General features: G+C 35.5%; 1 protein-coding gene across 1 annotated transcript in view; it reads left to right on the top strand.

Moving 5' to 3' along the window:
• Positions 1-17,881, top strand: part of SESTD1 (SEC14 and spectrin domain containing 1) — a 94,906-nt gene that overhangs the window by 22,585 nt on the left and 54,440 nt on the right. The window contains exons 2-3 of the mRNA XM_081050819.1: positions 10,336-10,424; positions 13,324-13,432. Of these exons, the coding sequence (XP_080906945.1) occupies positions 10,370-10,424; positions 13,324-13,432 (164 nt within the window). The 5' untranslated portion in view covers positions 10,336-10,369. The remainder of the gene's footprint in view (positions 1-10,335; positions 10,425-13,323; positions 13,433-17,881) is intronic.

Raw genomic sequence — 17,881 nt, 5'->3', positions numbered from 1 at the left:
CTACCTAACTGGTATGTTTTGTACTAAAGGCAGTAGCCACTTCAAGAAAATTTTATTTTAAAGTTAAATTATGTTTGTGTAAACAATCACCATACTTTCTCATTTAAAAACATGATTTTGTATGTTGCATATTCCTACAAAAAATTTGTATTTTTTCTAATTGTTGCCACAGTCTCACTTGTAGAATATAGTCTTAGTTGATGACAGACATGATATTGCTTTAATTAGAAATATTGGCTAGCAAAACCATATTTTTCACTGTCCAGAGGAATCCCAGAGTTTCTTGTGTGGCTCTTTTTTGGATTCTACAGATCAGATAATGTACCAAGTGAGATACAGGTGCTATAGTCAGGAGGCATCTAAATATTGCAAGAAACAACTAGGAGCTGGAAGGTATTTATAGATATTGAAGTGAGAAAGTGAGGTGGAGGAGGGGATGATTATTGTCACAAAAGGGAAGGTTTAATTTCCGAAAACGGAAAAATGTTCATGTTAAATAGAAACTTTTTCCAAGTGTTGAACTATAGATAATGAAAATGTACTTAGACTATAAATGTAGTAAAGTGAAATAAACCACTTCTGAAAGCCCAAAGTTAGAGTTGGCTCCGCATAAAGAAAGGTTTATAAAGTGCCTCTCGTCATTCATGATCCTTGTGGGCCAGGTCCCAAGACGTTTCAGTGAAGGTCCCGGACTGTGTAATTTACTGTTTTGTTGAGAGTAGTGCATGCTGTGATTCATAGTGCTTTGTCAAGTTTAAAACTATCCAAGCTTGTTTCTCCCATCCTTTTTTCCTGCTTCTTAATTATTCCGCCCAGTGGCACCCAAATGAGCAGGCTGGCGGGGATCATCAGAAGAGAGCTTATTCCACGAGTATGTATTGTGCCATCGGTCAGGTGCCAGTCATTGTCCCAGGGAAACAAACAGGCACATTTAAACGACTGAAGCAACACCTACTTTAATTTCAGCAATAACTTTGGCTCTATTGACTATATAGGTAAAATAAATAGTTATTAAATTTGGAACATGCGCTCAAGTGTTCATGTGTTGCATGAAAAACCTTAGGACTCACTTTCTTTTCTGGGTCAAACAATGTGATCCTTGATTCATTTTTACCTAAGAGATCTGCCTGGTCTCCTGAACAACCACTGTTCACAAATCCCAGATACTGGGGACATAAACGTTTTCTTTCCTTAGTTGGTTAATCACTTCCAGAGAGGAACGGTGATTGATAGTGAGAGGGAGACTGCTGAGAAAGTGACTCCAGTCACAAATGTGAAAGACCTAAAGAGACCGGAACAGGAGTCTTCAGGGCCAGCAAAGCAGCAGAGGCATGGATTTTGCCTCCTGCCTCTTTTTTTCCTTTGGTGATCATGTTTGTCAGAATTGGGCTCCCTTTCCTCGGCATTCTTACGTGGGAATCAAATACTCAGATCTCTCTCCATAAAGAACTTTAGAATATGATGGTGAATATGTGAATATTTAAAAATTATGTGTAGTCTATTCCCTGTCTCTTCTTGGTTTTGAAATAAAGAAAATATTGCTAAGTATAAAAAAATTTAAAAGGATTGTAGCTTCCTTTTTTACAGTATTGATATGTTTAAAGATTGTCTTCTTAATTTTATCATGGATGTTTTCAAACATACAAAAGCAGAGAGAATAGTGAAATGAACCACTGCTTGCTTACCTGTCATCAACTTTCAACAATTACCAACATGTGGCCGATCCTATTCCACGTATATCCCCCATGCCTTTATGGATGCAAATCCCAGACATACTTCGTTTGTAAATAATAAAATATACATCACTTAAAGATATGGAACTCTTTAACAAACAACCTTAATATCATATCTAAAGAAATGAACAATTTTATTAGATTTTAAAGACCTTTATTATTCATATTACAAAAAACGTTACTCCATTAAACAAGAGCACAAGAAGTAGTCTAACTTACATATTGGACACAGCCTTAGGTTTAAATGCCAGTTTTGCTGTTTATGAGCTGTATGACCTTGGACAGGTTAACCTGTCCTCATTTCAAGCCTGTTCTCAGCTGTTAAGTAGTAGCAACAATAATTCTAACATCCTGGGGTTGTTGTGTTATAAATGAAACAAAGCACATAAAGTGATTAGGATACTGCTTTATACATAGGACATTCTCAATAATGTTAGTCATTGTTGTTATTTTTATTTGGAAGTGTAAGAAAATAAATATCGAACTAGTTTGAGGTTCTATCTTTTAGTGTAGTAGAGGTGATGATGGCTCAGAGTGATTTGCATACAGTGATCCTCTAAGCCTTTAATTTTTAGGGAATGCAGAACACTCTTAGTATTGTTTTAATACAAAGGCACATTTTGTAATTTTCTCAAAAGCAAACTTAATTTGTCTTAAAACATGATACTGTTGAAGAGAATAAATATTTAATTTTTAATCAAATTTTGGATGTCTTTATGTGTGTTGGTATGAAAAGTTGGAGATACCCTGAGAGATTTATTTATAAATCTCCCTATGAGTTAAAAGTAATAAGCAAATCTAAGTTGACTTTGCAGTACAAATTTATTTAGAGTGTTGCGAGTTTGGGCTATGAACATAAAAATGGTATCAACATTATTGCTTATACTTTCCTTTCTTCCCTCTACTTAATCTGTTTAATCTATTTTTTTAAAAATTTTATCACATCCAGAATGTACAATGTTGAAAGAAATTTGTCTTTGCAGCTGAAGTTCTTTCATAGCAGTGTGTTCTAATTATAGTGGAAGTCAGGGGAGATAAATTGCTCAGCATATACAATTCATTTTACACTCTGAAACATATTGCTTACATAGTTTAAGTTTTTATTTTTTAATAATTAAAGTGCATATGATTTTAAATCAGATTTTCCTGATTACAAAATGGGCAATTCTGTTGTTTATTTCTTAGATTATTTTTTGACAGTTTTATTGAGGTAAAATTTACATGCCATAAGATTCACCCATTTTAAGTGTACAATTCAGTGATTTTTTAGTAGATTTATAGAATCATCACCACAATTTCATTTTACATTTCCATCTCCCCCCAACAAGAATCTTGTGCCCATTATTACCTACCCACAGCCCTAGGCAACCACATATTTACTTTCTAGGCATTTGCCCATTCTAGATATTTCATATAAATGGAATAATACAATATGTGACCTTTTGTGTCTGTCTTTTTTCGCTTAGCATAATGTTTTAAGGTCCATCCATGTGTACCATTTACTGTCAATCTTTCGTTTTTTTTATTGCCAATAGTATTCCATTATATGGATGTACCATATTTTATCTGTTCGGAATTGACGGTCCTTGAATTGTTTTTATGTCTTGACGGTTATAATTAATACTATGAACATCTGTGTCTTAAGTTTTTGTGGGGACATACTTATTTAAAAAAATATTAACGTGTGAAATTATGGCTCTCTGCTATCCGTGTGTTTGTAATTTTGATTTATTATGTGATGACATGACATAGTGGAGAGCAGCACTGTGCGGGGTTAGGAGCCTGGGGTTCAGGTTGTTGCTCACTTGCTACGCTTCCTTAAGAGGGCAGACCTCTGTCTCTAGATCTCAGTTTCTGTTCTAGATTAAATGTTCGTGTCCCTCCAAAACTCATGTGTTGAAAACTGATTCACAGTTTGGTGGACGTGGGGCCTTGGGAGGTCATCAGTGTTGACAGGAAAGAGACTCCAGAGCGCTCCCTTGCCCGTCCTCCATGTGAGGCCACAGGCAGCGCGTGGCCCTCTGTGGGTCAGGAAGTGGGCTCTCAGCACACGCTGAATCTCCGTGTGCCTTCATCTTGGACTTCCCAGCCTCCAGAACTGCGAGAAGTCAGTTTCTGTTACTTGTGAGCCACCCATACTATGATATTTTTGTTATAGCAGCCCTAGTGGACTAAGGCTCCTTATCAATAACATGAAAAAGTGGATTAAATGGTGTCTGTGGTTCTATGTCTGTGATTTGTAAATCTGTTCATTTCTGTATAACCTTGGGCAAACTACTCCACTTCTTTGTACCTCAGTTTTCTCATCAGAAAAAAATAGGGATATTAATAAAATTGTGTGTTGTGCTGAGGATAAAATACTATTCTTGGAACATTAAAAAAAAACAACACCAAGATGTGTTACTTATAAATAAGGTTTGTAACCGTGTTAGTACGTCGGACCAAGAAGGCCTTGGTGGGAATGCTTTGGCTGTGGCCTCAGTGGGGAATTGGGGTAGTAAACCAGTAATTAGTGGAAGAAGGAAAATTTAATAGTAATAATAGATGCCATTTATTGAGTGCTTACTGTCGTGGAGTGTACTACACGCTACATGCATTGGCTCACCTAATCCTCAGCTCTGTGAGGCAGGCTCAGTGATCAAGCCTTAAAAGAAATGAAAGGAGTTGCCCAAACCACCAAGCTGTGCTGTGCTGCCTTGGGGGGCCACGTGCCTCCAGGGTCTTAATCTTCACCACAACATGAAACTGCCTTTCAGGGGGAACGCTTCTTTGGGACAGAATCACATAGAGGTCTTCAGGGGCGCAGGTCTTTGCTTGGGAAAGATAGCTAGTTGTTAATAGTCCTTGTGAGGGAAAAAAGGTGATCATTGTGTAAGTAGTTTTCTATTCGTGTCTTATATTACTTTGTTCCATGTGATAGTGAAGTGACATTTCAGTTATTTCAGTAGCTAAAAGATTTGCAGTATGTTCAGTATTGTTTTTGTAGTTTTACCTAAATTAAAAAACAACACACTATGCATTGTTTTTTTAAATGGGACTTTTAGTCTGATATAAAAGAACTCTTTCACATGTTCCACTGGCTTCTTTCTGCCTGGGTAATACTGTAGTTATTTCCACATCTTGAACAGTTTTCCATCTATTTAAATATTTTTTAACCTTTATTGCACTTTTTTTTTTTTTTTTTTTTACTTTTCTTTCCAATGTGGTGTTTGGTATGTACCAAATATTTCCATAAAGAAACAAAAAACTTAATAGTGCCAAAATTTCAATTCATGTTATATATTATTTCATTTGAACAAAAGTACTCTATTATATATGTGTGGTCTCCAACGTATAAACAATTGGATGCTAAAAATTTGTAAAATTTGGATGCTAAGTAATTTGCTAATTATTTGGAATTAGGAACTTGATAATAATACATCTGAACCTGTGTTCAAATCTATTAGACTGTTGTATGTCTGGAATATTGGATTTAGTTTGCAATCAACTCAATGGGAGGCATATATGTCTTCATCAAGGATAGAGGAAAAACACTTTTTCTAGGATAAAGGTCAGGAGAGAAGAGGTTTGGTGATGACCTAGAGAAATTCTGAAGTGAAGAGGAAGACAGGAAACACCTACAATAGGTAAAGAGGGGTTGAGATCTAGAAAATAGAGCATGAGTTTATAAAATTATTATGGCTGGGCGTGCTTCATCCTCTGTTGATGGAGGGAGACCTACCCAGCCTGCTGAACTCAGTAGACACATCCATTGCCCTGGAGAAGGAAGTGGTCCAGGCTTCTTGGAGGTCAGTGCAAGACTCAGGTGCCGAAGCCATGCAGGTGGAGAGCTTATTGCAGAGCTCTAGCAGTAAGTAGAGGTTCGTGCCATGAGGTACCCTACAGCTGAGAATACCAGAAATATCTTTACCTTCCTGGAATTCCACGAGCCTGATTCACTTTTCTAAAACAATATTCCTTTTTCCTTTGGCTGTACCAGTTTTGGCGAAGAAGCACCCAAACTCCTGAGGATTTGTCAGTAAATTAACCCAGATGAGAGGAGCCAAAGATTTGAAAAATTCATACAACTAAGGGATTTTTGAAACTGGACCTTTTACCGTGGATGTTGTAGAAGCTAAGGGTTTGGTACATAGCTACATAGGAGGGGGAGGAAGTCCGCAAAATGAAACTGACTGCCCTCAGCTTCTGACTGTAAACAACGGTGTCAGTGGCTCCTGCTGAGAAGGGCCAGGGCCAGGAAGGTAGGGTAAGGGTAGTTACTTGTTTTGTAATTTTTGAAAAGGATTTGTAAGTGGTGGTCTGCCATTACCATCAACAGTAGACTTTTGCATTTTTGAAGTTTAAATACAACATACGACTTTTAATGTCCTATTAGACTCCATAATGTAGAATTTCCTTTTGAGGTAGATTATTGATATTTTCATAGAAAACTCAGTCTTTCTCTTCTTCCCTTTCTTCCTTTCTCCCTCTCTCACTGAATAAACTAGATCCAGACCCATAAAAATTGTGTTATGTGGTGATACTTTAGCTTTGAATTTTATTTAGAGGACTTACAGTTTTGGATAGGCCTATACTGTGAAAGTTAACCATTATTTTATCATTTTCATTTAAAAATCTATCCAAAAGGATTGTTGACCTTTCATTTAGAACTGTCAATATTGTTGTAAAACCAGATTAATAATTGTACACTGGCATGTGCAGTAACAGAAAAATTACATACATTTTCAACTCTTGATCTGCTTGATTGATGTATTATCTTGAAGTCGAGTAGTGTTTTATTTTCTGTGTAATTTTATATATGAATATGTAGAGTGATGAACCTAGTTAGGAACGAGTAAGTCCCGTATGGAGCACGTGCGCTTATTTGTTTGTTTTAGTCTCTACGATTGCTCTTCATAACAACCTTTGGAGGTATTTCTCCTCTGAATTTAAGGACAGTATTTCTTCTGGAAGTACAAGGTTAAGGAGCCCACATTCTGATTTTACTCATTGCTATATGTGTTTACGTGATGTAGGCTTATTAGAGATGATTTAGTTGGCCTTAAGCTGTCCTAATGGGTTTTCACTGGTTGTTACAAATGCTCTGAAGAACCTAACTAAATTTTCCAAATAAACTGGTTGATTTATACTTGCTGAGAGAGGAGTTCCAGTGCACCCACTCATATCATCCATTACAATCTCGTATGAATTCTAATTTGCCGTCTTGATTAAAAGGCCTACAGTTCTCTTTTTCTGCTGCTCAACATATCCTCTGCTGCCCATTGATTGATAGCACCCATTGATATTCATCTTTCCACCATCATGGACCTGCCAATTCTCTTAGCAGCCAGCAATTTATGTAGCTGTTGGATCTGTAGGAAGCTGTCCCAGCAGAAAAAAGCTGGAAGGAGCCGCGCTTAAGGAAAAGCATGCATATGTGATCCTATGATCACACCACAAGGTATTGGCATGCTGGTAGTGTGAAAATGTTAGGATTCCTAGGGTAAGTGTTTTGCTTCACTGTTTGTTTCATTTGTTTGTTCATTTGTTCATTCACTTATGTGTCCACTTACCAGATATTTTGTGAATGCCAGGTATGTCCACACCTAACTGTGCCTCGATCTAGGAGGTACTTATAGATTTTTTAAATGAGAGAATGAGTGAATAAATGCAAAGGTAAGGTAAGACTTGGTCTCTGCTCTTGGGAAGACAAGATAACAATTTAACTACTTGGTTGACCCAGTTTTCCTCTTTTTAACTCCAAGATCTTGGGAAGTATATTCAAAGATGGATACAAATAACCATTGAAACCTAGTCTCCCTATGTTTCTAGTTCTCAATTCGTTATCCCTGACTGTAAGAGCATTCTGTTTTAGGTAGGATTCATTTTGCACCTAGGAGTGATACTAATTTACTTTGGTATTCCTTGTTTTTGGTTGAAGGTATCATGCAGTGATGGCTGCACATTTTTCTTTGTATTCACCAGTCTCCAAGGCATCTTATCTGCTATAAACTCTGGCTTTCTACCTCTTTTATATTTAATAAATTTAATAAATTGTGACTAAAGTAAGTCATTTTAAATGACCGTATATGAAATATGACATGTTTTTGTTAAACATGTGCGAATTGTTTAATTCTTCCACTTCTTAGCCTGCTTCACTTGCAAGTTTTTTTTTTAAAAAATGTATTTTCCTTGCCAGTGTTCATTAATTCACATCAAGTAAAAGTCTGTCATTGGCTTCATTCCTTGTTTGCCAGTATGTTCCACTCAAATATATTTAAGATTGAATAAATTTCTTCTTGTGAAAAGTAATATTCTATATCTATCCCATTGGAGAAGAGCAGAAGCGGGTACCTTTGTGTTTTTAACATTTTATTGTGATGGTAATGGATGGTTATCTTTTGCAAGATTTTTCCTTTTTTGTGTGTGTTTTGTACATTATTTTAACTACTATTTATGATAAACATTAGATAAACAACCAGAGATAGGCAGATTTATTTTTGTTTTGTGTTATGGCTGTACTAACACTTGAAAAATCTAAAATAACTTTTGAAAACCTAAATTTAATTGGAACTAGTGGTACAGTAACCATTATTTTTCATTAACCATCTCTTTTATAAGAACAGTGAAAGAGATTGATGGAGATGCGAGAAGAGAGGGAGATAGAAAGAGTAAACCTTACAGCTTGCATCTCTTGACGGCTTCACATTTTATCCATCAGTTCATTTGCTCTTGGCCCACACACCCAAGAACCTATATTTCTCATTACTTTAAATTACTTTTTTAATCATTTTGGTTCTTGTAGAGCTGAATAACAAACTCATCAGGTCAAGATATTCATCTGGAAACGTGAAATGCTACTGGTTTTGGATTAAAAATGTAAAATCTGAGCTTTTCCTAATGATTGTACAGTAGCCCAAGCTGATGTAAGACAAAAATGAATGAATAAGTTGCAAACAAATATTCAAGTATAATCCTTGACAAGAATATATCATATTTAGTTTGACAGATTGTATTCTTTGTAGACAGGTACAAATAATGGTCTTTTTTTTTCAGTTGTATACACAAAAGCTGTAAAATATATAAGTAGTTTTGCTTATTTAGTCATTGTCTGACAAATAAAAGGCTACATTTTTTTTAATATATTGGATTTAAAAAAAAACACATTTGTTTTTCTTTAAGGCAGGGCTGTGACTTGAAATGAAATAGGTCTATAGCAAGTATTTGCTGAATAAGTAATATGCTTTCATGTAGAAAGTCATATTTTCTACTCTGCTAAAAAATTATTTTCAAGAGTATGGTTTCTGGTGACTATGGTTAATAACATTGTATTGCATATTTGAAAGTTGCTAAGAGAATAGGTCTTAGCATGTTCTGATCACAAGAAAACATTTTTGTAACTACGGATGGTGACAGGAGTTAACTAGACTTATTGTAGCGATCACTTCAAACTATATACAAATATCAAATCAATATGCTATACATGTGAAACTCATGTGTTATATGTTAATTATATCTCAATGAAAAAAGAGGAGACTGCTAAAAAAAAGAAAAAGTATGCTTTCACTACCATGCAATTTCATGGTGTACTCCAAGGAACTGTCACTGTATATTATGATGGTGGGTGGGTGTGAAGTGGGACAGGGGAAGAAGGGGTAAATATGATGGTGAATACTCTCTAAAACATAAAACTAAATATAGGTGGATAATATAATTGAACGTTTGGTTTTCTTGTTTTAAAGGTCCTACTGTCCTCTAAATCCTGTTTTGATAGTGTACAGGGCTGGCCAAGCCACCAGATAGGTGCCTGCCATGCTAAAGCTCCCTTTTAAGGGAAACTGTCTTGCTGTTAGCCCTTGCTCTATGGATAGTCTCATTTCATAGTTAGCCATAACCTCTGGCTGTGGCCGAGTGGACACTAGAAAACCAAACCAAGAACACTAAAGTATGGCTTGGTACAAAGAGATCAACTGGGTTTTTAATCATATTTTTTCACTGGAGAATTTAAAAATACAAAATGTGGAGAGATGGAGACAGTTAACAGTGGGAGCAAAAATTGAAGCAGTGTATTAAGAAATATCTAAGGTAAACATGAAGAACAGATGTGTTACCATATATTATAGAGAAGAAAAATTACAAGAAATCAGAAAGCCATTTAATAGTGGAACTGAAAGAATCAGATATTTGGAATCAACGTGTTTAATTAATAAGGAGAGGAATACAGAGTAGATTACCTATTTAATTGATTGATTAATTTGACTTGATTAATTATTCATTTCTTTATTCAACGAATAGTGTATTGAGTTACTGCCATGTACTAGGCACTGTTCTAGCCCAGAAGTTTTGCTCTGAAAAACAGCTAAGCCGGTCATTCTCAACTGGCTGTGATTTTCCCTGCCAGAGGATGTTTGACAATATCTAGAGACGTTGTGGTTGTCACAACTGGAAATGGGGAGTGCTCTTGGTATTTTAGTGGAGAGAGGCCAGGGTCGCTGCTAAATATTATAATCTGACTCAAAATATACGTAATGCTGAGATTGACCCTGGTGTAAGCCATCATAAGTATATATTTTATGGGGTAATTGTCGTCTTGTAGTTGACATTTAACTTTCTGTGTTTTCAGTGTTTTTAGAAGTGCGGAAGTTTACTGGAGAAAAATGGAGGCCTCAGTAATATTACCCATTCTGAAGAAAAAACTAGCCTTCCTTTCAGGTATGTTTTCACCTTAAAATTGGAAGTGTTTGATGTATAAACTTGTTTAAACTTTTCTAAAAAATGAGTTTAACAGAAATGCATTTCACTTTTTTATGAAGATTTTGCTTCAAAGGTACTTCTGAGCCACCTTTTAATCAGAATGGATAGCTGGGTGAGCCAGCTCTGTCACTGTTGTTTCTTGACAGGCCAATTGTTATTCTGTTCTGTAATTTGGTTAAAATGATCTCCACAAGGTAGGTGTCATGATGTCTTCTTATATAAAAATGAAATAATACAGTCCAAGAATAGTTAACTGGCATCTAAATAATTGTTTCTGAAATATAAAGTAATTAGTATTTATGATATCCTGCATCCTAGCTTTTGTCTTCTATTGTCCTCTGAGAAAGTTTTAGTGTGCTGGAAGAGTTATGAAATATCAGTTACATGGTTTTCAGGTTCTACTGTTTGAACTCAGTGATACAGTCTTGAATTTACGTTCAGTTAAGATCCCAAATCTGTATCAGCTGACAAGAGTCAGAGAGAAGCTGCGAGAGCGCACTAGTGTGAGAGCAGTGGCATGGTACATTGGATGTGGCGATTTTCTGGAATTCTGGATCACCGAGTAAATTTTCACATGCTTTAGAATAGGTAGTGTGGCCCACCTGTTTAGAATTATTTGGATTTTATTATCTTGATTTTTCTTTCTTATTCTCTTTAGGTCCTATCAGAGTTGTGTTGATAATCTAGGACACTAATGTCCTTTTTTCAAAGAATATTGTATCTCTTTCTGGAAATTGGCATGTTTTTCCAGTGTAGATTATAAAGGACAAATACGATATTGTCCACTAGTGTCATTGTTTCCTTATTTAATGTGTATGTCCTTTCTTAAAAAAACTTCTTCCCTTAGCCGTTGACACTTATCTGATATGAATGGTGTTGTAGGAAACATTCTTATAGTTTGTGCATTTTGTACAAGTTCAGAAGTATGTATTTCTATAAGTGGAAGTGTTAAAAAGAATTTATATTTAAATTTGTGGTAGTTTTTGTCAGATTGCCCTTTAAGAATATTGTTTCAAAGTGCCTATTTGCCCACACTGTTACCAAGAGTGGATATCATTATTCTTTTGTAATCTTTATCACTGACATTTTTGCATACTTATGACACTTGTCTCTGTGCAGCATTAGACCCTGTTGACCATACCTGTCTTGAAAATCCCTTTCGTCTTGGCTTTTGCCCTTTTTTGTGTTTCTAATGATGATTATTTTATTGTTTTTTAGTGAAAATTGAGGGCATGAGGTTAAATGTAGTTCTGAATATGAGAGCTGTCCTCTGAACACAGTTCAACAGTGGGTCAGAATACTACAGTCCAGATATGATAACTTCTTTTTAGATTTGGTTAAATGCAGGGGTAAAGCATAGTGGCTTTTTTTTTCCTTTTTTAAAAAAAATTTTATTGGGGAATATGGGGGAACAGTGTGTTTTTCCAGGACCCATCAGTTCCAAGTCAAGTCGTTGTCCTTCAATCTAGTTGCTGGGGAAGCGGGTGGCATAGCCCACCATCCCATGCAGGAATCGAACTGGCAACCTGTTGTTCAGAACTCATGCTCTAACCAACTGAGCCATCCGGCGCCCAAAAGCATAGTATTTTTTGAGGAGCAAATGAAACATCTCTTGACTTCCTATATAGAGTGGCAATTATTTTAACCTGTAAGTTTCAAAGTTTTTTAATAATAGAGAAAAACTTTTCAAACCAAAAAAGTCATTCAGAGGATACAGTTCAAAAACCAAGAGTGCAATCTGTTTTGTTTTTCTAAATAAAACCTATATTTGAAACAAAAAACATGCAATTTAAGTCTATTAAGTAGAACCATTTGAAATTGCCATTTATTGAGGTTAAAGTAGTTGAATCTCAGTAATTTATATGGTTAACCTGATAGAAGGCAGTCATATGTGATTGGTACATCATGAATTGTGTTCATGTCACTCATAGGAGCCGTTTTTTCACTTCACACCGTTTAGATCATATAGATTTGTTTCCTTTAGTATTTGCTGGTTTTTAAGCTTCTTCTAAAATAGCTATAAATAGTTGGGCCAGAAGATAGGCTTCGCTGTGAAAGTCAGTCATGTGGGGAACTTTCAAAGAAGCTATCTGTGTATATAACAGTATTAGTTACTTTTTAATGCTTATGGAAAATTGAAGAGGGCTTGAACAGACATGAAATGTAAGTTCGTTCCACTACCTAGCTTTCAGGCTTCTACGCGTATATCCAGATCCCACACGTCTTCTCAGCTGGGCAGGATCTCGTGAACGAAGAATGCCTGTTTGACCTTTGTGAGTTAACGATTGTTCCTTGTCACAGAGTGCTCTTTTGACTTGGTTAATAAATTCTACTCATTTTTCTTAAGTCTTAACTTTTCTAGGAAACTTTCCACTTTTATCACAGCGCTTACCATTTGCTCCAGTTTCTTAATCCCTTTTTATAATATTTTATATATTTTGTACAGCACAGCCTAGCAAATAAACTGTCATATTTTAAACTGTTATTTCTTAAAGCTTTTTTTTTTAGGTTGATGAGACATTTTTAAAATTTTACTTGTAGATGCTTATTGTGGTAGGCACACAATAGGTATTTGATAAATTGATTATGTTAAGAAGACTAAAGGGAAGAAAATTAAACAAAAAGGTAATTGTTATGTTTAAGTAAAGGTTTCATGGGTGCAGTTTCTTTACTCTTATGTTTTTCTAAATGTTACACAATTTTGCTATATTACTGTAAATACTTATAACATATAAAACAAACAACCATTAGTTTCTTGATGTCTTGTAATTGTTTTAGTAACATTGGATCCAAATATATATTATTCATTTAGCGCTTTAATATCTGTTACATGTTAAATTTACTTTTTCTTTAATAGGAGGAAAAGACAGACGAAGTGGCCTCATTCTGACCATTCCATTATGCTTGGAACAGACAAATATGGATGAGCTGAGCGTCACCTTAGACTACCTACTCAGCATTCCAAGGTGACTCTAGAGGTGTCTTTTCTTAAATCTCAGTATGTTTTCACTCGCTTACTAATGATTCCTGCTATTGTTAAAAAACACTTTGCTATCTTACCTGTTTTTATTAGCAGTGAAATTTTAGTTAAAAACACCAGAATCAATAATTTATGATACCACAGTAGATAAAATCCTTATTTTATGCTCTTGATGCACTAAGTAATACGATACAGATTTCCAAAATGCATGTACTGTCAACTTTCAAGAAACACAAAGACTGAGCATCTATATATCAGCACCTTGAGAAAACTTAGAGAAATTAATTCAGCAGAAAAGCATCTTTTATTTAGTTAGCTATTTCACTATATAGCTATAAATACATTTGTTTATATATATGTATTTAATATAGTGAGTGAAAGGTTTTAATATAGTGAGTGAAAGTTGTTAGGAGTTTAAAACATTTTTATTTTAAAAAATGCAAAAAATGTTTATATTTTAATTCAAAGGTCCTTGTGTTTTTAATTTTTGTGTTTCTTAGGTGAAGACAAAACTTAAATCTTTCTATTTGCTCAAGCCTACCCACCATTTCAACAGCAACAGCAGAAACAAAGTACCTCCCTCTCTCCCCGACTCCCTTTCCTATGTGATATTCAGGGGCTGAAGTCTGATGAGTAAGCCTCCCCAAAACAATTGGATCACATTCTTTGGAGGTGGATCCCAGGCATTAGAATTTTGAAAAAAATCTCCAAATTATTCTTGATTTTGTAGAGATCCAGTATCTACAGAAGTTAACCTTCCCATTTTTCTCAAGTTTTTAATTTTTTTTTTTTTTTAATTCAAATTTGGATTTTAAGCCAGTTCTTCCAAATTGTAAAGAACTCATTTATGGTATGGAAGAAACATCAGAACACGGGTTTAATGACTTGCCCCAAATCACGCAGACATTAAGATTCTAAGTCTTTTGTCACTTGGTAATACTATAAGCTCCTTGTTGTTCTAGGTGCTGAGGAAATGGATGAACAAAACCGACCCAGTCCCTACCTTATGGGCCTTATTCCCTAATGGTCAAACAAATATTACAAATAAGTGCACAGTATAGTGGACGTTCTTGAGTGCTATGAAAACAGAGCATGAAAAGAATTGAGAGGGACAGGCTGGGAAGGGGGTTGTGGCAATATTTGACCTAATGATAAGGTAATATTGTACCAAAGAGGATTGAAATGAGGGCAGGCGCTACAGATAACCTGATGAAAGATCATTTAAGAAAGAGCATTTAAGACTGAGGGAGCAGTAAGTGCAAAGGCCCTGAGGCAGGACCAGGCTCAGCATGTTGTGGGATTAGCTAATAGGCTGGTGTGGTTGGAGCAGTTTGAGAAGAGAGGGAAGGAGTTCTGGGAGAGGCATCAGAGCGAGAGGCTGGAATCAGATCATAGAGGACCTTGTAGGCCATGGTGACGGCTTCAGTTCTGAATGAGAAGGAAAACCATTCTTGCATTCTGGTTGAGGAGTAATTTGATTGTGTCATCTAACATTTTAAAAGGCCCTCTCTATTTAAAACACTGTGCTAGAAACTTTGAAGCTGCCAAGATATCAGCAAGATAATATTGCTTTCTGGAAGCATATTTTCTAATGAAGATAAATTGTAAACAAATAATTATAAGAAAAGCATAAGTAAAATTAGTGCTAGTATATAACTATAAGCCAAACTCTATGAGTGGAACAGAAAGGGCCCTTAGTTATAATCAAAGAAGTTAGTGAGTAACTACAGAATACTGCACCCATTGGCAATCTCTTCCAGTCACAGTGAGTGATTTTGTTAAGGAGTCTCTTTTTTTTTTAAATGTTTTAACTCAGTCACCTCACCCTTGAAAGGCTCTTAAGAGTAGATAGACACAGGGAGGCAGGGTTTTAATAGATATTTTTGGTTGTGGTTTTAAAATATAATTATAAACATGTTAGTAGTAGTACAGGAATTTACTAATTTAGTACTTCAGCTCCTCCAACATTCCCCTTTGCAAAGGACAGAATATGCTTCTAAATTAAATATGTTGTTAAAAATAGTTTAAGCCATCACTCCACTTGTGGGAAAGAAGTACAAAAATAAAAATCATTCCTTTCAAGTAATTGAAAGATCACAATTTACAAATAGTATCTTTGGATTGTGTATATTTTCATTATTGTAAAATGTGAGAAAATTATGATTAAGGGTGTTTTTAAATACCCTAAAAGATAAATTTAGAGTATTTTATAGCCCTAAAGATCACTGCAGATAGTATTTGCAAGCTTCAGTACTTTCTTTGTCTTAATATACAGATTCATTTAGAGTGTGCTTTGAAATCTAAGTGCTTTGTTTTTGTAAAACTTGAACGAAATCATTGTGTAACCTCTACCTAGGACATGCAGATGCCAGTGACAAGGAAATACCAAGTTACGGGGATGGCATAGTTTTCTTGGCTCTGGTCCCAGCCAGGGAAGGCCCCCACTGGGCAGCACTGTGTTTTAGCTCTCCCTCCTACAAATTCCCATGATGCATTGGAAGTCCCTGAGTTGCGGCCCCATCTCTGAAGACGATTTAGCAGCCAGTTACCCTGTCTGGGCTGGTCCATCTTGAGTTTGTATTCTCCTGAGTCATAGGGGGTCTTCCTAATGTCTCGGTTGGGAACTCCAGGAATTTCCTCCTTACCTGATCCCCTATTCTGCAATTAGATGTCAGATTTACTTCCCCCAGCAAGTCTTTATGTACTGTTGCTAATCCAGAAGTGCTCATTGTATCCCTCACTTTTTCCCCCCAGAGAATACTTAGTGGGTCCTTTATTTTGTAATGCAAAAATAGAATACATCAAAAATTTTTTGAGATGTAATTCATATAACATAAACATCACCTTTAAAAGTGTACAGTTTAGTAGTTTTCAGTATATTCACAAGGTTGTGCAACCATCACACTATCTCTAATTCCAGAACATTTTCATCAGACCAAAAAGAAACCCTATACTCGTTAGCAGTCATTTCCCATTCTCCCCTTCTTCCAGCACATGGTAGCCACTAATACCATATGTGGGCTTTTATGTCTGGCTCCTTTCACTTAGCATAATATTTTCATGGTTTATCCATATTATTGACATGTATCAGTAGTTTATTTTTATGGTTGAATAATATCCCATTGTACGAATTACCACATTTTGTTTTTCTATTTATCAGCTGATGGACATTTGGTTATTTCTGCTTTTGACTATTGTAAATTTTGCTTCTGTGAACATTGTGTGCAAGTTTTTTATATGGACATATGATTCAATTTGCCTCACCTCTTGAATACTTTTCTCTTTTTTCTGGAAGCTCAGTTTTTGTCCCTGCTTACAGAGGTGCCTGTTTTTCGAAATCTTTAGCCTGTTCTTCTAAATCATCATTCTTGTGACCTTACTGTTTTTCAATAGAATTGGACATTACTTCTCCAAGAACTCTCTTGAGGCTCATGTGAATTCTTGGAGGGAGTAAGGGAGAGTTGGTAAAATCCCCTAGACTGTTGGATTTAAATCTCAGGAAAGGATCTGCTGTTTACCTTTCTTATAATGTATACAATTGGGAGAATTTTGAGTGAGGAGAGGTTTCACTATCAAATCCTTGCCCTGTAGAGCTGTAGTTTCTTCCACTGTGGAGGGAGGGCAGTTGAGAGCCTTGCATCAAGTTGATTTGATAAGTAAAACAATAATAACACTAAAGCTATGTAGTTTTGGTTTGTAGGATGGAGTTTGTTCATGTAGTTGTTGCATTTTACTAGGGTTCTGTTGAGTCAATACTTGAATAATTGAATATAATATACAGCAATAATATATAGCATTTTCCAATACTCAAGATAATGTTTTGCTGGTCAAGTGACTGAGAACGCAGAAATGAGAGCAGAGGTGGGTCAGACATGGTGTATTCAAGCGGTGAATTATTACATGCACAAAATGCTACCTCATTTCATTAAATTTCCCCCACGAGAACCTTAAGAAGCCCATTTACAGTGGTTTAATAATAGCTTACTTTATTTTCTACCTGTTTCACACTATTACTTTACAAACTTTAAGCTTATACTTCTGTCAGAAAGAAGAGACGGGAAATACGCATGCACTTGGCAGTCATTAGTTACCTACTTCACTGTGATCCCATTTTACAGATGAAGAAATTGAGAGGCTAGTGAGACTATTTGAATATTGCTTTGATTTCTCCTCTTTTTAAGGCAGTGATTTCCATGCGTTTAGAGTAATTTTCTTGCCAAATTAGCTTGTAAATTCCCAATATTTTTCGAAATGAGAAAAATAGATAGCTTGAAAAAACTGAAAGGATACTCTGAAGAATTTTATTTATTGACAGTGTAAACCAAACCAAGTGAGATTAATGCGTCATATGTGATTAAGATGTAAACTTTATTTAGGTTTATGAGAAACGAAATATGAAGCTTGTTTTAATATTTATAGTTTTGTTTCGTTTCAG

Source organism: Rhinolophus hipposideros, assembly GCF_964194185.1.
Source record: "Rhinolophus hipposideros genome assembly, chromosome: 6".
NCBI lineage: Eukaryota > Metazoa > Chordata > Mammalia > Chiroptera > Rhinolophidae > Rhinolophus > Rhinolophus hipposideros.
Note: the sequence above shows the minus strand (reverse complement) of the source record. Positions and strands in the feature narration are given on the sequence as shown.